The sequence below is a fragment of the Barbatula barbatula genome, assembly GCF_947034865.1.
Source record: "Barbatula barbatula genome assembly, chromosome: 6".
In the NCBI taxonomy this organism is placed as follows: Eukaryota; Metazoa; Chordata; class Actinopteri; order Cypriniformes; family Nemacheilidae; genus Barbatula; species Barbatula barbatula.
Genome location: NC_136765.1, coordinates 18760725 through 18784947, shown reverse-complemented (window position 1 = coordinate 18784947; position 24223 = coordinate 18760725). Strand labels below are relative to the sequence as shown.

At 39.0% G+C, this 24223-nt stretch overlaps 2 protein-coding genes across 4 annotated transcripts; one reads left to right on the top strand and one right to left on the bottom strand.

Moving 5' to 3' along the window:
* The first annotated feature begins 1076 nt into the window (after positions 1-1076).
* On the top strand, positions 1077-7222 carry LOC306895714 (uncharacterized protein). Of its 2 annotated transcripts, none has more exons than XM_079459183.1 (8): positions 1077-1460; positions 1838-1977; positions 2503-3037; positions 3214-3808; positions 4476-4552; positions 4678-4777; positions 5123-5241; positions 5358-7222. In XM_079459183.1, the coding sequence occupies exons 1-8, from the start codon at positions 1263-1265 to the stop codon at positions 5694-5696; spliced, it is 2103 nt and encodes a 700-aa protein (XP_079315309.1). In that variant the 5' UTR covers positions 1077-1262; the 3' UTR covers positions 5697-7222. The 2 variants fall into 2 exon arrangements, with proteins under 2 accessions (XP_079315309.1, XP_079315310.1); XM_079459184.1 differs by having other exon boundaries at positions 1082-1460; positions 4681-4777; positions 5358-6597.
* tbc1d12a (TBC1 domain family, member 12a) lies at positions 6830-22475 on the bottom strand. Of its 2 annotated transcripts, XM_079459182.1 has the most exons (14): positions 21560-22446; positions 20959-21481; positions 18589-18715; positions 14983-15098; positions 13879-13961; positions 13672-13789; positions 12897-13003; positions 12643-12723; positions 11677-11771; positions 11513-11584; positions 11085-11213; positions 10466-10575; positions 9551-9809; positions 6830-8241 (listed from the first exon to the last, which is right to left on the bottom strand). In XM_079459182.1, the coding sequence occupies exons 1-14, from the start codon at positions 22173-22175 to the stop codon at positions 8167-8169; spliced, it is 2511 nt and encodes an 836-aa protein (XP_079315308.1). In that variant the 5' UTR covers positions 22176-22446; the 3' UTR covers positions 6830-8166. The 2 variants fall into 2 exon arrangements, with proteins under 2 accessions (XP_079315308.1, XP_079315307.1); XM_079459181.1 differs by having other exon boundaries at positions 20959-22475.
* Between the last annotated feature and the right edge of the window lie 1748 nt (positions 22476-24223).

Sequence of the window (24223 nt, the reverse complement as noted above, 5' to 3'; positions counted from 1 at the left end):
TTATTGATAATTGCCGTCCAATCTGTCTCATAAATAATGATTATAAAATACTTTTTGCAAAAAAGAATGAATACAGTTTTGGATTCGATTATTGATCCAGTGCAATCTGTTTTACAATATTAGATTGGTTCTAGATATTCTTGATTAGGCCTACTCTCATCTCTTTTCGGATCAAAGTTATATTTTATTCTTGGATTTCTATAAAGCTTTGATCCTCTTGAGCAGCTGTTCACAACAGGGGGGTCGTGGCCCTCAATGGGGCCTCAGGATGACTTATTTAAATTTAGACAAAATATGCATAAAGGTTGAGAGCCCCTGCTCTAGAGCAGAGCACAAATGTATTTTTCATTGTTTGGATGGGTTTGGTTTTGGATCTTTTTTTGTGATGCAGTTAGAGCTTTATATTGTAATGTCAACATTTTTACTAGATTTGATGTTAAACGGGGTATTCGTCAAGGTTGTCCCATTTCTCCTATCGTATTTGTTTTAGTTAGCAGCTCAACTTTTAGTCAATTAGCTGATGATACTACTCGCTTCTTAAAAATGGTGATCAGGTTGCAATCGCTCTATGGGTAATAGAAACTTTCTCTTAAGGGTCTGGGTAACGCCTTAATATCTAAATGTGAATTATTATCAATGTCAGACTGTGAGTTGTCTTATATTTTTAATATTCCAATCAAAGAAAAAGTCATAATTTATGGGTTCTGATTACAAAAAAATCAAGCCACATTGTTCTGAGAATTGTATTCATTCAAAATACTGGCTACAATAAAAAACAATTAACAGTGGCTACAAATATTTCATTAAAAGGCAGGGTCTTGCTTATTAAAACTGAAGGTTTGTCCAGATTAACATATGAGGAGCTTGGTACCAAAATGAGATAACTCTGTTTTAAAAAAATAGAAATAGAAGAATTAAAACTGAATGTAGTAGAAAGTTTATTTCTGTATCTTAAAAGAACGGATTTAATTAAGATAATTTAATGAATATATATATAGAAAGTTTATTTTTTTATAATATAAAAACCTTTACGTTGGTGCCATACGCCATAAAACCAAAGAAGAAGAAGAAGAAGAAGACTATTGCGTTTTGCTTCAGTGCTGCAGGCGGCGCTGTGGTCCCTGCGCAGGCTGTATGATACGTCGATCGAATTTGTGTGAGAGAGAGAGAGAGAGAGAGAGAGAGAGAGAGAGTGTTAATGGACAAATGGACAAATAAACTCACGCTAACTACGCATATTGATCACGAATTGATGCACAAAAATGTATCGAGGCTCATCGAACCCTGACTATCACCGTGTACCGATTCCCCCTTCGGCGTTCGGTCACGCCGTATCAGGTTATGGACCTCCTTCGTTTTGTCCCCCTTACGGGGGACCTCCGGGCCCTGGATACGGTGCTCCGCCGCCCGGTCGTCCACCGGGACATATGCAGGCCACTCCGTACAGCACATTTTACGAGGTATCTGATTTGACCGATTTAGTGCACTGCCTGTTGTCTTATCTCCCAAAAACAGCTTTCCTATCAATGCTGTAGATTTTACTGCAAATTAATGATTGCTGTTTAATGTTCTTAAATATCAATTGAATTTCACTATTAATCCAAATTCAGACCGTGTCCTGCATTATGACATGCTTTATTTAATTTATTTTCTCCTTTTTTGTACATTTACATAAATTTGCCAGTTTTTTCAGATTTTTAAAGTGGTTAAGATTTTTTTTAGATGGTCCCACTCTGTTTAATTTTCAAGCTTAAACCTGATATTTGTCCATTTCCCAAGCATTGCTATATTAGTATTGCTCATTTCTTCATTCATTTTCTTGATTTTTTTTATTCAGAACCGACCCTTCACAAGCCACAATCCCAACCAGAGTGGATCCACACAACTCGCATCATCAAATCAGCCTCAGCCTCAGCTTGGTAACTCCTCACAAAGCTGGTCTACCCAGAAGCTGGACGAACAAAACCTAGAAGTCAGGTATGAAGTCTTTAACAAGTGATGAACTTCAGATTAAACTGTTAGAGCTGTAAATCATTGTTTACTTATTATCCATTCCATATGATTTAAAGGGATAGCTCACCCACAAATAAAAATTCTGTTATCATTTACTCACCCATAGGTTGTTCCAAACCTTTATACATTTTTTGTTCTGCCGGACACAAAGGAAGATATTTGGAAGAATGCCAGTAACCAAAAAGATTTCATCCCTTATTTACTGCCATAAATCAAATTAAAAAAAAACTATGGAAGTCAATGGGCGATGAGGTCTGTTTGGTTACTGACGTTCTTCCAAATATCTTTGTGTTTAGCAGAACAAAGACATTTTTACAGGTTTGGAATGATCTAAGGATAAGTAAATGATGACAGAATTTTCCATTTTGGGTGAACAATCCCTTTAAAAATAGACAATGTATTTCCAAACTGAAAAGACAATTGTTTTGGTCTGCTGGAAAGATACATTTGAGTTTCATGTGTAACCTATTGAATAAATGTGTTTTGAAGGAAAAAAGCTGAAGAATTTCTAAGAATCCTGGAGGCTAGTGACCGAATTGAGACCACGGGAGATAGAAACGTCACAGGGGATCGTTCTTCAGACAAACATGGCCACAGCCGAGTACGGAGTCGTAGTAGAGGAAAGAGCCGTCATCGCAGTCGCAGCAGAAGCAGAGATAGGAGCCGGGCCCGTAGTCGAGCACGTAGCCGGTGTCGTGGAAAAAGTCGGCCTCGCAGCAGATCGCGCAGTGGTAGCCGCAATCGTACGAGGGCCAAGAGTCGCCCAAGGAGTAGGAGCCGTAGTCACAGTCATGGGAGGAGCACAACACGCTCCAAGAGTCAACCACGCCTGAGTCCCAGCCAGAATAAACCGCCTTACATGGTGACCATAGATAACAGTCACAGCTCTACTGGCAAAAGCAGTGGGCTGAATCTGGGCAGCAGTTCCATGCCGGATTTGGTTCATGGCCTGCGACAGATCCTACAAAGTAAAGAGATAGAGAAACACCTGCCTATTGTCAAGAATGCCCTTCTTAGAAACCAGGTATGCATCTTATAGGGTAAAAAAATAAGTTATTTTGAGAAATGTCTCTGTTTGTTTGTGTTCATACAATGGAAGTCAATTAACTCAAATGTTTTACACATTTATTCACTTTCCATCAATTTCTACTTGCATAAATTCAACTAGGTTTAAAATCGAACCTTTTTACTTTTTCACAGAGTGCTGATGATACAAAGGGAATGGTTCTTGGAAACCAGCATGCTGTAACAGGTTTCCAGAACCTTCAGCCAGAACCTGAAACTTTTGCTGGACTCAATTACGGCTCTCTGCTACCTCACGAGAGAGCTGGAGAAAATAGCAGCAGCTTTACCAACATCTTATCCTGGAACACCCCCAACCCGCGGCCTGAAAGCAAGCCTGTGATCCACAGTGTTGAAGATGAAGAGAAATTCCTTTATGGAGAGGAAGAGGAGAGAGCCAAACCTCAGGCTGTGACCGTTCCGTTGGCCCAGACAGGATCTGTGAGGTCTCCAGTTTATCATGTCAGTAAAGAACCCCAGACTCACAGTCTACAGGAACCCAAAGCGCACACCGTGTCTAGCGTACAGCCTGCCGCCACAGGATCTATGAAAGTCACACCAGAAGAATGCGAGAATGTGAAAAGTTTGCTTAGGGCCATCGGACTGAATCCAAGCCCGGCTGATATCTATAAAATGGCTGTTAAACTGAAGGAGAAGAAAGAGGAACAAGGTGTTTCTTCTTCGCTCCCTCTGCTCAAACCAGCTCTTGAGGCTCTGCAAGCATTGTCCAAAGGTTAGAGTCAGCATGAATGACCATGTTTAATGACTTTACAATGACATATTAATAATTCCATTAATACTTAATAAAAAACACAGCTTGAATGACAAAAAGAAAGTAACGGAGCTTGCAAGAAAGACTGTTATGTTTTTGGCAAAATTGTAGATTTAAAAAGTTGTGCATATTTGTAGAAGTTGAACCTATATATGAAGGTTTAAAGTTCCAAAAATACAAAGCAAATTTAAAGGGATAGTTCACCCTAAAATTATCATTCTTTTGTTATTTGCTCATCTTTGTCAGTTCACATCTGTATTACTTATGCAGAACACAAAAGATATGCAACCAAACAACATTCACCCCCCTTGACTTCTATATATAGACACATCACCACCACAACATTTCTCAAAATATTTAATTTTGTGTTACACAGAAAAAAAGAGTCACATCCAGGTTTTGAATACATTAGATAATTATTATTTGTTTACATGTAATCTGAAAATCAAGCTTTTGTCAAGGATTTTCAATGTAAAGGAATTTCAATATTAGCTATAGTATTCGTCAGAAAGCAGTTTTTTGTTTGAAGCGGCTTTGTTACATTACAGCTAGAATAACCTTAAATTAATATCCATACAAAGATATAAAAATTCTGTAATACATGTTTTTCCTGAATTCCTGTTTTCAGCATCCAAAAGTGATGACGGTCGGAGTAACCGTTCTGGAAGCAGCCATTCCAATCGGGACTCAAAGCGAGAGGAGAAGGTACAAGGAGTCTTTGTTTAATATCTTGACTTCATAAAGAATCTTCATCCCTAATTACTTTCCATCACATATAACATATATAACATGCTCCCAAGAATCTAATGTGAAACCTTTGACTGTTTCAGAAGATTGATGAGGGGGAGCGAGAGAGAAGAGAGAAACAGATTCACAAGAAAAGGAAAGAGTATTTGGTGAAGGAACTAGAGGGTTTGCTCAAACAGGAAGGTATCTGCAACAAGTTTTTAAAACTTCTTGTATGAATGGGGCATGTATATAGCGCTTTACAGTGTATTGCTGTACACCCAACGCGCTTTACAACCACCACCAGCATGCTGCATCCACCTTAAAACTTCTTGAGGCTGTATTATTGTCCCTCATTAAAGTTATAAAGAGGTGTTAAAAGTTTTATTTTTAAAATATGTTTGGAACACTGACATTTATATTAGTGGCGGGTCGCCTACAGGGGGCGCCATTTTGAGATCACAGGACCACTTTATTAGTTCTCGCCTTTTTTTATTTTTGGTTGTGAACATTAAACTGTATAAACAATGTTCTTAAATTTGCTTTTAGGCAGTGGGGATTTGGTCCCAGTGATAGGTTTCTTCTGCCAGCGTTGTGAGGAGTTCTTTGGGGATCTGAATAATGCAGAGAAACATGTAGCAAGTCATAACCGCGATGAGATAAAACAGGTGACATGCCATTTATATTAGATCACAAGCATTCAAGTTTGGTAAAACTTGATCCAGCGGTACACATCTACAAATTAAAAAACATTATTCTGAAAAAGTCTCTTTAATTTTTGCAGCTGGGGTCACAGGGACATCACAAGGATGCTAAGAGACACGCCGATCAAACATCTCATAGAAAAGAGAGCCCCTCTAATAGGTGTGAGAAGGGAGAACACAGAGAACGCAGTCCTGACAAGAAGCTTATCAGACACGACAAACAGCCTCAAACTCAACACGAATCTGAGGGCAAACACTGTAAAGATGAAAGTAAAGACAAACCCAATGACAAACAGGATGATGATGATGCGGAATCAACAAAGTGCGTGAAAAAGAGAAAGAAGAAGGAGAAGAAATTGAAAAAGAAAGAAAAGAAGAAGCTGAAGAAAGAGAAGAAATCAGAAGCTGATTCGCCGTAGAGTTCAGCATTATTCCTTCTCTAATCTTTGATGATTTTCCTCTGGTTGAGACCTTGTTTATGATGGTTCTTTAAAGTTCTTGTGTTTCACACTCCAGTCACATCAAGTACAGTACAGTGTTTGTTTCCTTTATGAATAAACTACTTTTGCAACCTGTTACATTAAATGGCGAACAACAAGAAAACGTGTCAAAGTTAAGCCCAGTCATTTCTATATACAGTACACTTCTATATTGTGTTTTTGTTTAAGTAAACCACTCCGCAGTGAGCTTGAAAAGGAGTGTTGTATCTAGAAATGTTTCAGTTAGAGATCAGTATGTTTTCCATTATCTTTGTAACCTTGACATTTGTAAATTGTACCTTTAGATAGGTTCCAAGTTCTTTCTACCTGTCTGTTCTACGTGTCATTCATTACAAACATTGCTGTTCATTGCTCTAGACACATCTGCATTCTTTGTGCCTCTCTTCAGCAGGCTTAAGTCAGTAAAAAGGTCTCCTAAAACATTAAAGAGATACGCCACCCAAAAATGAAAATTTTGTCATCATTCACTCGCTCACAAGTTGTTAGAAACCTGTTTACATTTCTTCTTTCTACTTTAAAAAAATAAGGTATTTGGAAAAATGTGTCTGAACTCAAAATGAGATATTTTGAATAATTTAGGAAAACAAACAGTTCTAGGGAACCAATGACTACCATTACATTTTTCCTAAAAGGTATTGAATGATGTGCCAGAAATGTCAGTTGCTAACATTTTTCCAAAAATATTTTTTGTGTTCAATAGAACAAAGAACTTTATACAGGTTTGGAACACCTTGGGGGTAATCCATGACAGAATTTTCTGACAGCATTAGGGTAAATAAATTAGGATCTTTTTATATTTGGGTAGACTTGTTTATTTGTGAACCATTTAATAGGCACATATACATGAATTGCATTATTAAACAAGCATGAACAGTTTCTTTAAAATCCATTATACTAAAAAAGGGTTGTTTACTGTTTTTGCTAAGTTTACATGTTTATGTACTACTAAAAGTACACAGCGAAGAAAATGTGAAATGTCAAATCATTATAAGGAATCTTTCTGTAAGGCACCAAACTGAAGTAAGATCAAATATATTTGAAGCATAAAAAGTAGGTTGCAATATTTTTTTATTTCACAGAGCGAACAGAGGACTCATTTCATTAAATAGGATGTTAAAGAACCACGAATCAAGCAGCAAAAACCTCTTGTCCAAAAATGTAGCCATTTAAAAATGTATTTGCCAATGGCACTTCTCAAAACCATGCTGGTCCCATGTTGTGGCACAATCAGATTCTTCTTAAATGTAAAGTTATTTTAGAAGATGCTGTGTAAGTGTAAAAAAACAAGAAGACAGGAAGACAAATCAGGTCTCCAATACTGAGATTTTTCAATGTCTAGCCTTGATCCCTAAACACAAGTATTGTACAGTTTCAACTGTCACGTAAGAAAAGTGTACAACAGTGAGGGAGTTAAAAAATAAACAATTTTCAAATAAAAAGACTTTAAATAACATAATTTGTTTTGGTTTTGTTTGGTTATTTTGGAGTGTTGGAGAAGGTGCAGAAGCTGATCTCTTGTTTGCTGGTTAAGGTTAGTATGTAGTGTGTCTGTGTGTGTTATAGAAATGTGTCCAAACTTTTCATTTAAAACTACATGGCTGAAAAAAACATAAAATCTCTAATCTCTCGATTTCTAATATTCGATCAGCAACGGTCCATCTATAAAAGAATAATAATCTCAGATCAGCACTTGTGCTTCAAGCTATTCTGGCTCCAGGTCTGTGTTCAGAGTTTTAAAAATGGTCACAGGGATACAGAAATATTGCCACAGGGTCAATGGCTGCCTGACTGCTGTCAAACAGACATGAGGATTTTAGCAAACAGACTAAATAATATAAAAGAGAGAAACATTTTGCATAACAAACACGCTAACAGACAGATTTGGTGTGTGCTAAATGAAAGGCTACTGCAGGTTTAGATTATGTATGTGTTTGTGTACCAGATGGCCCGCTGCTGGTTCCGCTTGCAAGATTTCTGCAAGCAGGGAGTATTCATATCTGTAGCTCTGGCCTCTGTGTTTGTGTGTAAATGGTTCTAATCAGTTTATTTTCTTACAGTCACAACATTACAAAAGTAACATTGACAAAGTTGGCACATTTTACGGTAACCTGACTCACATTTGTGTTATTCTCATGCTCTCAGGCTCATTCATTCACAAACACACGTACAAATGCTCGTGGGCGCAAGTGAAGTAACGTCCCTTCCACAGGGGACAGGTCCATTATGAGAGTCTTCAAACAGTACAATCAGTCCATCGAGGCTGAGCCCGAGATGTCCTTTGGAGCTTACAGTTTTCCTCAGGCACACGGCAAAAGGGCAAAGTGCTGCATGAACCGTCATCTTCTGCGAGCGTTAGAAATATCACCATCTCTTCTGGGAGAGTCAGCTGTTAGCTTCGTAAGGCAGGACTGCTGCTGCTTCTGTCGGTTTCTTTTAGTCCATCTTTCATCAGAGCAGAAAAAACCTGCGGGTGACAGAAAAAAAGCTGATGAGAAACTCTTGATCAAACAATCTATTTTCTGGTTCATTCAATTATTTCAACATTCCCATATTTATACTTAAAATAAAAAGAATTAAACCATGACTATTGGTTGACTTATATTTTGATCAGTGTCAATATCAAACAGGCCCTTGACCTCTTACAGTTTTTTTCGATTGCTAAACGACAGTGGGCACAACTTTCAGTTGCAAGGCTAAGCAGGTGTCTTGTTTTAGACTTGTTAGTGAACACACACACACACATATATATATTTATATATAAATATATAGAGAGAGAGAGGTAGAGCTCAAAAAGACTCATTTTGGAAATGGAACAAGGAAGACGGGTTCGTGGATGGAGAAGGGTGGCAGGGAGAGGACGGATGCGTGGAGGAAGACACAGAAGACACTGAGCTGTTATTTCAGATGAAATAAGGGCTTCACTTATAGACCATGTCGTGAATCATGGTCTCTCATTGAGAGAGGAAGGGTTGAGGGTGCAACCCAATCTGCAAAGATCCACAGTGGCATCTGTAATGCCAATTTTCCATCATACAAACAGGTGAGAGTTACATCCTTACAGTAAATGAAAACATTACAGGAATTTATTTTCTATTGCAATTATAGAATATTTACACAGATATATATTACAGTAAGTTTGACAGTAAAATATATTTTTACAACAGGACCCAAAGGCTGGCCCCAACAGGAGGAAGAGGAAAAATATGACTTTGTATGAAGTCATTGAAATTATTGAAACTGTAAAGATGAAAAGTTTGTATTTTCTGTATTGGTGTTTGATGCTAGTGTTTTTACTCTCAGTGTGTTCTGAGTGACAGCGTGTGTTATCTCAGTGAGGGTTGTGCATTGTGTTTGGCTGCACTGAGCCTGTTTTGAGCCGTGTGTTAAGAGTTGTGTTGCTTGGAATGAGTTTTGCATGTGAACAGTTTAGCTCAGGTGACTGTTGGTAGTGCAGACTGTAGTTAGAGTTTTGCACATGTAGCTGCAGTTTTGCTCACTGTCGTTTAGCAATCGTAAAAAAACTGTAATACTGAACAGTTCAATCCCAATTCTATCGACACAATTTGCAATGCTGATATTGCGTTTGTTTTTAATCACTTCACTTTTTCTACATCACTTGTCTTTTTTGCTGTCATCATAAATTTAGTTAAGCTGCTTTTCGAAACTTGACTGAATCAGATTTGCTCGGTATTGAGAAAGACGTGTATATAAACAAACCTGATTCTGAAAAAGTTAGCCTAATATTACACTGTGTGTAATTGTGCACATCTCACCTGGTTCCACCGCCGGTTATTACTGAGCATCTGTGTGTTTGCTATGCAGGAGAAGAGTGTGTGTGCGGGTGTGTTTTCAGGCAGCCGGGAAAGGAATTGTGCACTATGAATAAAATCCATCTGCAGCAGAACATCCTGATACAGTCGTAGAATTCCCATTCCAGTCCGGAATAAGGCCTCTTCACCATCTCTGCAAAACACATCCCAAACACGACAGGCCACATCCAACGGTAACGACTTACTGTACAGAGTGAATATCCTGAAAGCAGAATAGAATTAAGTCATGAGAATTTTGTCTGCATGAGTTTGAAAACAAACTGTTAATATTACATTGTTTTATGTTATTCATACTTATATTTATCATTAAATAGCATTAGAGAGATTTATATTAATTTTAAGTATTTTCTCTACATTTTTGCCGTCACACCATTGGACAAAGTTGCATATTAGTCTATCAACTACCCATGAGCATATGCTGGTAGCCACTTTATACTAAACCATCCTACTGGCTTTCAAAAAAGGCTAAATGAAAAAAATACGCACAATATTAGATTGATAGCTCACAATCTGTGGTCTACAAGTAGTTAAAAGTAATAAAAAAAAATATATATATATTAATTCAGGTTTATTAGCAAAGAGTAGCACTCTAGCTCATCACAACATGCAGTGTAGCAAAATGATGTATTGAAAAGATGTGAATTGCTAAAAATTCCGGCATGTCACACCATTTGTTAACTGCAGGATTAGATGTGTGGCCTGAAAGCCCCTAGGGGGCGATAAAGAGCTAGTCCAGTAAAACAATTACTCCTTCATCTCTCCTCTGTGGTTTCAAAACAAGGAAAAGAAATATAGATAGAGAAGAGAAACAAAAAAGGCAGAATACAGCAGGAAGTGAGATTTTGAAGGCAGAAATACCAGTCTATGAGGTAAAAATCAGGGGTCAAGCTGTTGTTCTGAAAGTGCTGGAATAATCTTGGGAGGTTCTCTTCGAAAAACACTTCAAACGCTGCAAAATACTTCAGCATCTTGGGAGGAAAAACAAAATATGACATGAATACTGAGCAAAGCTTCATCCTGAAACAAGCATTAAGAACATTATCTAGTCAGTTTGTGTGACATAAGAGAAATTTGCCATCACTACAACTTTTAGGAGCTCTTGGCAGAGTTTTTACTCTGAGAATACAGGCCAATGAATCTCTAAAAGTGGGTCAACAGATGGTGGGAATACATTCTATGTGCAGACGCAGAAACACTGTGTAACTCCCTCTATTTTGAGAGCATGTATGTGACCCTGGACAACAAAACCAGTCAATTTTCCAAATTGAGATCTTTCCATCAACTGAAAGCTGAATAATTAAGCTTTTTATTGATATATGGGTTACAGGACAATATCTGGTGAAGATACAACAGTGTAAAACTTTTTTGGCGTTTACTAAAAATGTTCCTGCGCTACTTAACACTGGTTTTGTGATCCAGGGTCACATATGGGTGTTGTAGATAGTCTAGGTTTGATGAAGAGGCTGTGTATGCGTACCAGGTCATGGTCCACTCTGAAGAAGGCCATCTGGCACGGTTTATTAAGGAGGTTGGCGAAGGCAATGAAGGCATCAGCCTCCTCCAAATTCAGAATGAGAACAGCAGCAATAAAGGACATGCCCTGAACCTAAATCACACATCAAACAAATGACACATGACACGTGCAATACAAACCAGGGCTCTTGGACCAAGGTACGTGTGTGTTTGGTGTATAACCTATCCATTGGGCTTGGGACTAAAGTTTTCCCACGCCCTGTGAATTGTAGCGATGGCCCGGATACAAATTCAACCGCACCTTCCCCAGGGCCATTCGGCAAGTTTGCATATGTTTATGCAGCAGCTACAGAACTAAGTACTAGGCAGAACATGTGACAGTAGCTTGTGGATGTGTATTTATACTGTCGTCGTAAACTGTTTGCTACTTACATAGCCAACATCAGGTCTATAACAGGTGTATGCCCCCAACACATCGTGCAATATATCATGGTATGGTCCACCCTGATGGAGAGAGGCAGAAATATGTTATGATGTGAAACAAAAAATGAGACTTAACTCATGAATATAAAGTATGGAGAAACACCTGTTCCTACCTTCTGGAATATGTAGAGAGAGGGGAAAGTTCTGGATATATCAAGTTTGATTAAATCCAGACTAGACTCTCTGTCAGCCAGTGACACGCCACAATCTAATCCATTAAAACCAGATGAAGACATTAGTCACAGCAAATAGGAAAAATCATCAAAGTTCAGCTCTTGTGACATAATTCAGGAAGTCTGTGATGGAAACCACGTACTGGGTTCAACAGTCTGACAATGGAAACATTCTAGCAAACGTTTGCATTGTATTAAAATGGACCGTATTTACTTGCTAACACATGTTCCTGGTCTTGTGGTAAATTATTCAAGGGTATTCCAGTTTTTACACCTTCTGAATATTTCATTGAAAAACAACTTCCTCTAAAACATGCCCACTTTTCCATGAACATTGTTAACCAATAAAGGATTCAGCTTCACTTGTCACTATCTAATAAATTCAAGAAGGAAAAAACCTACATCAAATACAAAAGCGGCTATAGCAACAGGCCTTGAACGGGTCACCACCGCATCAACATGGAAAACACGGGGAATTGTTTTTATTTTTAGACTACAATCGCACGCACTATTCGATGTTCTATAATTAAATCAACTAATCGAATATAGGAAAATCGTGACACATACCTACTTATAATACAGATTTTTGAAGGGACAGTTCACCCAAATAATGCTCCCCAAATAACGGACTTTCCATAGAAGGAATAAAAACGACTAATGCTCAAGTCAATGGGGACCATTTTTGGGTGATCTATTCTTTTAAATTGATCCGTCAGGTACTTTTTTACGAAAAATGTCTGTTTGACATTACAATACTTTAACACACAGGTAGGTACATAAACTTACCTGCAATTGTGTTTCAAATGGAGATGACGATATACAAATTACGGACTGCAGCTTTAAATAATGATTCATTTTTACTTATAGACAGAAAAGAGCCACAACTATTGTGTAAATGCAACAAACCTTCATTCTCATTGACAGAACTTGTCTCGCTGAAGCTCCGCCACTTCTCTTTGGCTCTAGACAGGAAAATCTCATACAGTTCTGTGACAAAACACACCCAAACAACACAAAATCAACTCTGCTTCCTCGTCAACATGATACATCTGGACAAAGTCTGGGTTTAATGTCGGTATTGGCTACCAGACATGTTATGCAGACCAACAGCTAGAAGGTCATCAGACTGAACCACCGTATGGTGCGGTTCCCATGGTTACCTGGGGTTATGTTGAGCTCGTTGCCGATAGCGAGGCTCCAGACCTTTCCACGGACGCTAGGCGGGATGCCCTGCCACCAGAGTTCACGCACACGCCGTGTGTTACGCCTGTGTCATTACAACAAAATGGATTATTATATTTTTTAAAGATCATATTCAGACATAAACGACTGCTGTTTTGCTTTTAAATTATTCTGTCTGCATTTAGGTGATTATGTTATTGATGTATTTTTAATAAGCATATATATATTTGTGTGTTTTTAAAGCTACAACCCAAAACTTTTTTGTTAAAAAAACAATCGTCGAGTAAGTACGTAAAAACAAATCAGTATTCAAAATTGGCCAGGCCAGCGGATGGAAATGTAGCGCTGTAATGAAACACAACGTGCCTGCGCACTTAAACATACCATGTTTTAAGCTAAAAGTGCTTTAAATACACTTTGTCGACGTGTTTAAAGTTTGTGGATAAACAGTAAATCCTATGTATTCGCTGGTCGTAAAGGTGCAGTAAAACAACAAAAATTCAAAAGTTTGTGTTTTCAGTCCCCCAATTTGCCATTGTCGTGTAAATGAACAGCCAAAACGCATAAAAAGTTTTCAGTTGAAAACCGTCTCGCGTAAGCAGCCTCTTATAATACTAAGATTTCACCAAAAATATCAGATAAGTTTATAACATCAACTGCAATTTTATATTTCTAACATGGATGTGGAGATAAAGGCAAAAGTGAACATTTAAGTAAATATTTGGAAGAAATATAGTACTATAGGACACTAACATGCTTTCCCAGTTGGGCAGGACCTCAGTGTTCCAGATCACCATAGCGTTGACGATATTCTCTTCCTGGCGGTATCTCTCCTTCATCTGCCGTTTTTTCTTCTGTGCGTCTTTCAACTCTAAGTGAATCAGAAAACGTGTGTGGCAGAATTAGTGTGTTTCTGTGAATAAACACCTGTGGTATAACATGTGTGTGTGTGTGTCCTACCTCTTCTCTTGGCCCCAGCAACCATCTCCCTGTATTCCTGTCTGTGTCTCTGAGATTCCTCTTCTGATTTTGCAGGTAGGTTCCTAAAAAACACACAAAATGTTTTTTTTCTGGAGAGTTTAAAGGAAGGGCACCCCGTGGAGAGTATGTTCTTTGCAGAGTTAAATTATATCTTTGAAACTCAAATACGCTCACTAAAAGATTCAGGCAATCTTTGACTGCGAGAAAGGCAACTATTCGTACATGTAAACAGTTCACCTAATCATACAGGCAGATAAGTTTAATGGGTCTAAAACAGACCTTACAAAGAAAGCAGAATGGTAGAAACTGTTGATCTGTTGAAATGCAACTTCTGACACGCTTCCATGATTTTAGAAAGTATTCATATTTTCACAGGTGCAACACTAGTAAATTATTTTGGGGCTTAAAATGTAGGCTATATCATCCTTGCAATCCCACTATGAACAACAGCTGTATGAGAAAAACAAATTGAGTAAATATTCTTAAAAATTCTCATTTTCTTTTGATGAGACTAAAATTACATGTCATTTTGACATTTGCCAAGACACAAATCTGTATTCTGTCGCGAGTATCCCAAGTGAGAATATACTACAGAGGAAAGACTTTTGTGTACGTGTACGTTTACATGTGTGAACTATGTGAATCAGTTAGTGTGTGCGTTCAGGAAAACGAACGACATTCCAGCTAGCTTCAGAGATTGCGATTTCACAAGTTACCAGATTGAAAACCAATCTCATGCAGGCATGAACGTGCTGTGAAACACGAGACGGCTGATCCTAGAAGTAACATAATAACCTGTTCTTCACACTATGACTCCGTACATATATCATCAATCTCTGATAAAAAAATAAAACAAAACCCTTTATTAATGATTAACATTAAAACAACATTTGTTTAAACAAGAGCAAAACCTGCTCTTCGGTCTATACGGCCACATTTTGTTTGACAGTTTTCCCAGCAGACAAAGTGAACAACATCAAATATTTGATCACAGGGAAGCATGTATTCACAGCACCTTGTAGCACTTCGCAGCAGCCCGTGACAACAGTGCATTATGGGAAATGTGGTTCACATGTGACTTACGGAGGTCTGTCCTCCAGGATGAGTGCAGTGGTGGACAAAGGCTCAAACTCCAGATTCTTCCGTCTCATTAGCTGAGGGGGCAGTACTACAGAGGGTCCCGCCCTGGTCTCATATTCCTCAAAAACACAAAAGGAGAGTAGCAATTATGGTATTACAGCAGATCCAGCATAACAACAACCTTAAAGCATCACTTGTATACCGAGGAGACGTGAAGGAAAGCATGAAATCCGTCATGAGATTCCCACATGCTCAGAGTGAGCGAACTAAATGTTATGCCCAAAAGCACTTCTACATTTAAAGGCCTACAGCATGTACATAAATGATGTTTGTGTGTTGACGTCACTCACTGCCACGATCGCAAATAGACAATTGTTGACACCACTTCGCTATGAAGTCAACCAGAGAAATGCAATCTTAGTCAAGACAGAGAGCGAAAACACACTAGTGTTGCAACACACTTGTGATTTAACCTTCAAGACATTTAAACTCGACAAATGAACTAACCAGCCCCCCTTAAAGCACAGCTGAAGCTTCCAGTACAGATGAGTCACATGCAGGCTCACATGATCATAAACTCAAGACAAGAAAGAGAGACTGAAGTCCGATTTCATCAGAATTATTGAGATATAGATATTAGAGTGAAAATTCAACAGTGCACCAGATTTAGGTGGAATGGATGAGCCATGGATGATTATGTTTGTGGGTCATCTACACAGACTAAAAAAGTCTTAAAGGAACAGTTCACCCAAAACATTATTTGACTTCATTTACTCACCCTCAAGGTGTTTCAAAGCTGTATATATTTCTTAGATTCGATGAACACAGAGATGGAAGAATGCAATGCTTGTCTCCAAATAGTTCTTTGCCACAATTGACCCTTCAGGTGGAGTTTCATTGACAGGCGACTGGACCAATCCTAACAACCCTTATTATGAACCCTTTAGCTATTCACCATTTTGTCTGACAAACAAACCATAGAGTTTAAGTCCTCTGCAATTGTTGCTGGCCGTCACACTGTACGAACATGATGCCGGTCACTGTGGAATCTTGGTTGTCATAATGTATAACAATAAATACTTCTTAAACCAGACTCATACAACAAGACTTAGACTCTCGTATGACACGCGCTGAAGGACTGCATCTCATCAACACAGCTTCACCCATTACCTAAACGTGTCAGAAACCAATGGTGCTATCCAGACGTTATGTTGTTACAGCAACTGTAAAAAAGTGACACGAGGGGTGCTGACAGCGTCAATATGTGACCAGTAGGGAGTGAGAATGTGTTCATTAGGCGAGAGCTTCGATCTTTATATGTTTGCTTCATTCCAAGTCACTTTCACATCATAAATATATAGTTCAAATGCATAGAAACTTTTTGCTTTTGGCTGAAAGAAATGATTATTTCACAATAAATAATATTCTTTAGTGCAGTGGAAGTGTTTTGGCTGATGTCAGGCATAGCAAAAGGGGGAGTGCTTTGCGAAGGGTCAATTTACTACCATAGTAGGAAAAAATGCTTTATACAATTCTTTGTTCTTTTGAACACAAAATGAGATATTTAAAAAATGCAGGAAGGCAAACTGTTCTGGGCCCTACTATGGTCTATGACAGAGTTTTTATTTTTGGGTGAACTGTCCCATTAAGGAAATGCTCCATGTTCAATGCAAGCTAAGCTCAGCGAAAGCATTAAGCAAAATTGTAGCCTCATCCCTTTTCGTTGTTCATTTGTGCATCATGAGAAATATCAATACAACTGTACAAAAACTTCCGGTAAGCAATTCTAATGTCATGTTAACACATTTCTAAATTGGCTATACACTTAAAACATTGTCTATTGCCTGGCTCCTTAAACATTTGTTGAATGTTTTCTCTTTTTTTTTTTATAGTATTTTAATTGATATTAGTATTTTAATGTCAGTGTAGCTTCGTTTGGTTTTAAGACCTACTTATATTTGTAACAAGCAACAAATATCAGGTGCTTTATTGGAATTTTTAAGATAAGACAGAAGAATGAGTGTGAGTGTGAATTGGAGGTCTCTCTCAGAGGAATACAGAGCGACACCTGCAGCATGTATGGGGGTGAATCTCAAACCAGAACTGGAGGGCTGAAATCAACACAAGCTCAGTCATCGTCTCTTTATCAAAGGGAAAGACTGAAGACAGCTGCAGACACACACTCAGACACAGCCCACGCTCAACAACCACACACACTTGTCTCCCCTGGCTGACACACAAAATGACGCACAGTTTCCAACATCGTAAATTTCACAATATTTTCTCTTCAATGTTCATCTCTGCAGCAGAAAATGAGCAAAAAAGGCAGGATTTGTTGACCATTTCTTCTGCAGAAATGAAGTTATGAACCTAGTTGGTGTTTCTAGCCATAAAAACAGATCATGTTTTTCAAAAACAGTTCATCTATGACCAGTGGCGGACTAGGACTAAAAAGTGGCCCTGGACTTCTTCACCAGGCTGTCAACATAATACACCTGCTTATTGATGCACAAATCATTCTATATTTAGAAACAAACGTTTCTAAGGACCTTTTAAAGATACACGGCAAAGCCAAAAAAACAACGAACATTAAACAGCAAAGGCTAAACAAAAGTGAGCATTTAGAATTATAAACCGAGAGCAGAGAAACATTTACGCTTTGGGCTCAATAAGCATTATAAAGCTGTATATTATATAAAAATTTGACCTAAAATAATTTCATTCTAGTAATAGCATAGTATTGTAATTTCATTATCTGTGATAATAGTTCTCCTATCTATTGAATTCTTCAATGTTAATTAAGTCCACCATATAATTGACACGGTCTTATCTTATGGCTTGAATGGTATAAACCAGTGATTCTTAATCCGTGTCCTCATGACCCCCCCCTCTCTGTTTAACACATCTGATTTAAATCAACAGCTCATAAGAAGAGCGCTTCACGAGGGAACTGTGGAACAACTGACATGGTGTCAGGAGAGTATTCACTGCTCTCTACTCCATGCACAGTTTGAGAACTGAGATTTGCGCTACACGACTGTCTGCAGCACCTTCACACACAGACAAAACTTGCCACGGAAATATCAAGTGTTATTTAGCCGTTATCATGGGATTTACAAACGCCTTGTGCACTTTACTGCCTTTTGAAATGGAATCATGGCAGAATATCCAGTGATTTTCCTATACGGTCGTATTGAACAATCCTCTGAAGGGATAAGAGAACCATGCAAAATATTTCAAGGGGGGGGGGGGGGGGAGGGGGGTCGCGAGGAACAGGATTAAGAACCTAGAAAATATTATTATAATTTCTTTATATCCTTACAGTGGGCCGGCCCACATTAAGCAGCGTCTCAAACTCCCTACTATCTATGACTGTAAAGCCTGTCATTATTTATGTATCATCATGTCATTTCCAACCACAAAGATGCATGACATGTTTGAAATCTACATTTTAATTGTATAAAATGTTAAAAACATTCTTGTACATGTTACCTGTTTTGTTCCACTGGCACACAAAAAAATAAAATCCCACTGGTGTGAAATTACATTATGATAAGACAGAATTCAAAGTTTCTGGGTATAGTATCCCTTTAAGGTGTCCTTTCTTACCTGCTGCATGGTTTTAGTGTCTTTGGGAGTGCTGTCCCGCAGGGGGATCTTTCCAAACAATTTCCATCCTGGAACACTCTCGGATGCTGTTGCCCTTGACTCTTTGGGTTTCCAGGAAAACAAATTCCTGAAAAGAACCAGAAAAATGGTGAATACATTTGACAAGAGCTCTTAAGATAAAGTGATAGTTCACCCAAAAATTCTGACATCATTTACTCACCCTCTCGTCATTTCAAACCTTTATGACTTTCTTCCGCAGAACACAAAAGAAGACATTTTAAAGAAAGTTGGTAAGCGAACAACACCGGGCCCCATTCACTTCTATTGTATGGACACAAAACCAATACAAGTATATGGGGGCAAGTTAACAACATTCTTCAAAATATGTTCTTTTGTGTTCTGCGAAGGAAAAAAATCATACAGGTTGAAATGAAATTAGGGTGAGTAAATGATCACAGGATCTTTATTTTGGGGTGAACTATCAGTGTCAATCATCAAGTTCAGACTAGAACTATAGGGAATTAAGATTTTGGATGGTTTGGCTTAGCAGGCCTCAAGGATTTAATGAGCTTAATACATGGGGATTTCAGTGTACTCATGGTCAAAAAACGCCACCAGATAAACTCTGGAGTCACAGGTGCCCTTTCACACAAACACAGATTGGATAAAAACCTCCGCTATGCACCTAAGCTCTGTGAAACTCTGCTCATGCTTTCAATATAATATAGATGATGTACAATATAGAGGGTAACAATATAATGCGCTCTTAATTACTGTACATAATAAGGGCAGCGAGCCGAGTCAATCCTGTCCTAAGAGAAACACACAGAATGATAGAAGACAAGAGACAAGGAAAGAGAAAGCATGAGAAAAGATAAGGAACATGGTACAGCTGAAGAAAGGAGAAGTGTGTCCTTGTAAAACAAGGAACTGAAGACATGGGGAAGGCAAAAACATACAGAAACTGAGACAAACAAGCCCTCAGAGCAGCAGAACGCCATGAAGACCAACCCATAAAAGCTGACATTAAAATTCCTCAGTGTGTCTTTCCGTGTGTGTGTATTTTTCCATGCTAACAGCAAAATGTACGTCGTTCTTTTGTAGACACTAAAGCTCTTGACTAAGACTCCAGCTGAACTGTGGTGTTTCCTCATCTGTAAGTCGATTTGGATAAAAGCGTCTGCCAAATGACTAAATGTAAATGGTATTAGGACTGCACGATATTGAAGATAGAATATGTGATATGATAATGCGATAAACTTTGTAAAACAAATTAAAGTTGTACTAAAATAAAAAAATGCATCAAGCAGAAACTTAGACTACGCATAACCTTATGAAGTATTAAAATCATCCATTTTCTGAAACAACTGTGATTTTCACTTCACTAACACGTATACATTACCGGAGAAGTGTGTCAAAAGTTGTTGGACACCTCCGTGAAATGTTTCTCATTATTTAAAAAAAGACTTTGATCTGAAGGTGAATGCCTGAAATTAGTTTAGTAGACAAATTCTAAACTGGATGACTGAATAATGAAGAAGGAACATCCAATAATAGGGAGCCCTTATAAGCTTTTTTTGTTAATTCCTTTGTTTTATTTGATCATTTTGATGAGTTTAACATTTTTCTAAAAAGTTGGGTGTCCAAAAACCTTAAACTGAAATATAAATAATAAACAACACGAATAGATAACAGGGCTGTTTAATAGATCCATTAAACAACTCGAATACAACTACCGCTAACTTTTGACAGTTACATTAGATCTACTTCCGTTGCGTCTCAGATCAGTTATGTGTCTCTTTTTTGCACCCAACATCTTTCAGCAAATCCTAGAGTAGAATAAAGCAGGCACAGAAGAGAGACTGTCAAAGCACCTGGCATTACCTGTAACTCATTACCTAATCGTAGTAACAGTGTGATTTTTCTGACAGAATAAAAAGCTTTACACACACATTGTTCAACATCCTCTACATAGGAAAAAGCTCCCTGCTGATAGAACTACAGACAAGATCACGTCTAATTGATTTAACAGTCATAATGGGAATTGTATTGGTTTTAATGGAGACTATAATGGTGTCCGTGGGTCTCTTCTGGTAATGTTTACGGTTCTTGAATGAATTTCATAAATGAAATTGTATTGGTTTTAAGTAAACAACTAACCTAATAGTTTGTAATTAGAATTCTATTGTAAGAGTTTTCAGCAGGGTAAGTACAATATCTCAGAATAAATGAAAAACACTTTAAGGGCAGCGGAATGCTGGAAATGTCTAACCCTAACATTTGTGTAAGGCCCCCCTAACAGCTCTCCAAAAAATCGTCAGGTTCACTGGCAACAGGTAAGACACTTGTTGGTGTGTAACCGCCATCTACCTGGTGAGGAACTCGGCGATGCCGTGTCTCTTTGTATCAACAGTCGGGTCAGATGAGGCCTCGGGGTTTGTGCTGTCTTGGAGCTTGTCTGGAGCGCTCTGTCGACGACCACCTTCAAATGTATTTACAGAGCATTCATCCGCCACACCCTCTGCACCAAAATATCCATCATCCCCGGGACTCAGAGGAGTGGCATCACAGCTGAGAGAAACTGTGTGACCCGGGTTAGTTCGGAGACTCCGGGGTCGAAATGGAGGGCCACCTTCACTAAATTCTTCATCTGGGCTGGGCTCAGCTTCGGTGTAATCGCTTGTGTTCTCCACAAGGGGAGACAAGGACAGCTTGGCACTGAGATCCGACAGGGTGTCAGCAGGGTCCTGGTCACAGCTCGCTGCATCCAAGTGCCGGGTCTCTTCCGAGCTCTCCCCGCTGTCACGACCCATTCCTTCACATGACCTCCCGGGGGGGAGGACACGGTCACTTTGATGAACAAATACATGGCTCACTGGAGCAGGAAGGCCACCTAGAGATCCAAAGGGGACTTGAGACAGGGTGTTATAACTGTTCACAATTAACAACCCCCCATTTCCCACTTTCACACCTCTGGCTTGGTAAGATTGCATAGCATGTCCGTATTCCATGCGGTTTATATGAGGATTATCCATATGTCCATAGACCGCATCTCCATTAGGCATCTTCAAATCTGGTGAATTCCTACCAACGAATGACACCGGAGACTTTGGCCTCAGCTGTGAATTTAAATAACCTTCGTCGAGTTTGTGCGCACTCTCTCTAGCACACCCAATCTCAGACGTCCCAGTAACCCTATCCGTGTCTGACATTCCGGTTGCGCGCACAGCTGCGTTCGGGCCGGACCGGCTTCCCTCTCCTCCTCCATCTGGATAAACCAAATCCATCTCCTGCTGTTCAGGAAATCCATTGATTATTTCATCCCTGCACCCCGCCACCGGAAACACAGAATCCGGATTGAAATCAGGCCAAACCTGGCACTCTTTCGGTGCATTGCGCACTGACGACAGTCCAGCGTCTCGATCCGTTATACCCGAAGTGTAAACAGAACCCTCTTCGGCGGCCCACCCGGACCGCGCATCGTCAGGGTCAGAAACACAGACGCGAACTTTGCACGTCTCCTGGTTGTCGTTGACATCGATGGACGTTGCGAGACCCAACCCATCAGCATCCTCCACTCCTTCCATCTCACTGGAGGTGTCGGTGGTACAGAACCGGAGATGAAACCCTGCTGCTGCGGCGCCCCGGTTCGGCTGGGCTGTCTCCAAGACAAGATCTCATCTTATACACTCCCCCTCTAACAGTGCGGTGCGTTCATGACATCGCCGCCCCCCGAAGCCGCTAGCGTTGAGGATGGAGAGTAAATCCACAAGTCGGTATTGTTTATGCACATATTGATCCACGTCCAGCGCAGACGCTGTTAGAGGCCATTTTGAATATGGTGTCTGCGTGTCTCTCCCAGCAAAAGACTGTAAATGGGATTACCAGGAGTTAACGCGACACCTGCCGGTCATTTGAAGGAACTGCAAGGCGCTCCGCATTAACAATGCAAAACTACAGAAAATCTAAAAAGTTTGAATAACCGCTTGAGGGAGCCAAGACACAGGATTGTGCGATGAGAAAAAAACGATACACCTGCATGGTAGCCTCTACCTCAGGGCCGTGCACAGATATTTCGAGGGTCAGTGGCCGAAACAAAAAAGGGCACTAAGGGTTGGGGCAGGAGAAGATAGCACACACTTAGAAATGTCTTTCTACTTATCACATTGTAGCACTCAGTTAATATGTATATATATATAGTATATATATATATGTATTGTATTTATTTTTAGTAGGCAATATTGCATTTTCACAATAATGGTGATTTGGTGAAATTTCAAACATTTTTCAACATTATATGGATTTGGCTGACGCTTTAATCCAACATGAATTACATTGCATTATACTATACATTTGTTTCCAAGCATGTGGAATCCCTTGGATTGAACCCATGACATTGCCGTTGCTAGTGCCATGATCTAACCACTGAGCCACAGGAAATATTGATGCATTAACATTAACTAATGATTTAAAGGTTTTCACAAGCTCTCCTGCTATCTGGGCTCCTATTAATGTGGTCTTAATGGAATGTCATTTATATGATATATAGATTACTGGTTTCAACTAAGAAAATAGAGAATGGGAAATTTACTGCACAGCAGAAAGAGTGTGACAAACTGTCAGCTTTGTGAAGGCATTTTCTACAAAGTGTGCCAATATCTGCAAATTTGGTATTACTGTACCGATACAACAATTTGATTTGACAAGAATTCGATTTTTCTCATGAGAACATGGATATTTCGTACAAGTTGTTAGCAGTTAGGACCAATAACAGAAAACAAGAAGCAAAACATTATAAACACAAAAAGGGTCAAATGATTAATTCTGCTTATATCAAGCACTGTCTGTAATGTGAATAATGTCCCAGAGTGGTAAAGAGTACCTGAAACCCATACTTGAGTAGAAGTACAGATACCTTGCAGTGAAAATTACTCAAGTTACAAATCACAAATTCCAAAACGACTTGATCTGATTTTAACAAGACTTGAGTGCTTTACTCATACTGAATGTAGGCTCAAAGCAGCACTAGTCCCCAGCACTTAAGAGACATGTCCGTGAAAAACAAGAAACAGTTGATTCGTGAGGAGAGCAATCGCATCAAACTGAACACCTCAAAATTGCAACAGATCAAGGTGGACACCATAGCCTACGTCTATTACAAACACCTAAGTCTCCGTTATGCTCAAGTGCTCATAGTCATAAGGAAACCAATATCCTTCACAAAGGTCTCTTCAGTAAAACGGATAAACAAAATAATATTAAGGATAAAATACTGAAGTTTGCACTGGACATGCTGGTTTTGGCCTTATCGCCGGTTGCAGTCGTTTCCACATAAACACCAGCAATGTCAACTGATAATGCACCTGCATTTGCATAAAGAAGACATGTTAACAAATTTCAGTTAGACATAGGGCAAATTGCACAAGTAGTACCTTCAATTCCCTGTAAATTGCTTCTTCGGGAATAAACTGCACCAGGAAAAGTTAGGTCCCATGCAAAAAGTAATGTGTAATTTTGTATGAGCCATTACACATGTAGTAGAAGAGTACATATTCATAAATGTAGTCAAGTAGAGGGTTAAAGTTGCTAATATCTTTAATACTCAGTACAACTACAAAGTAGCCAAAAGGTACTT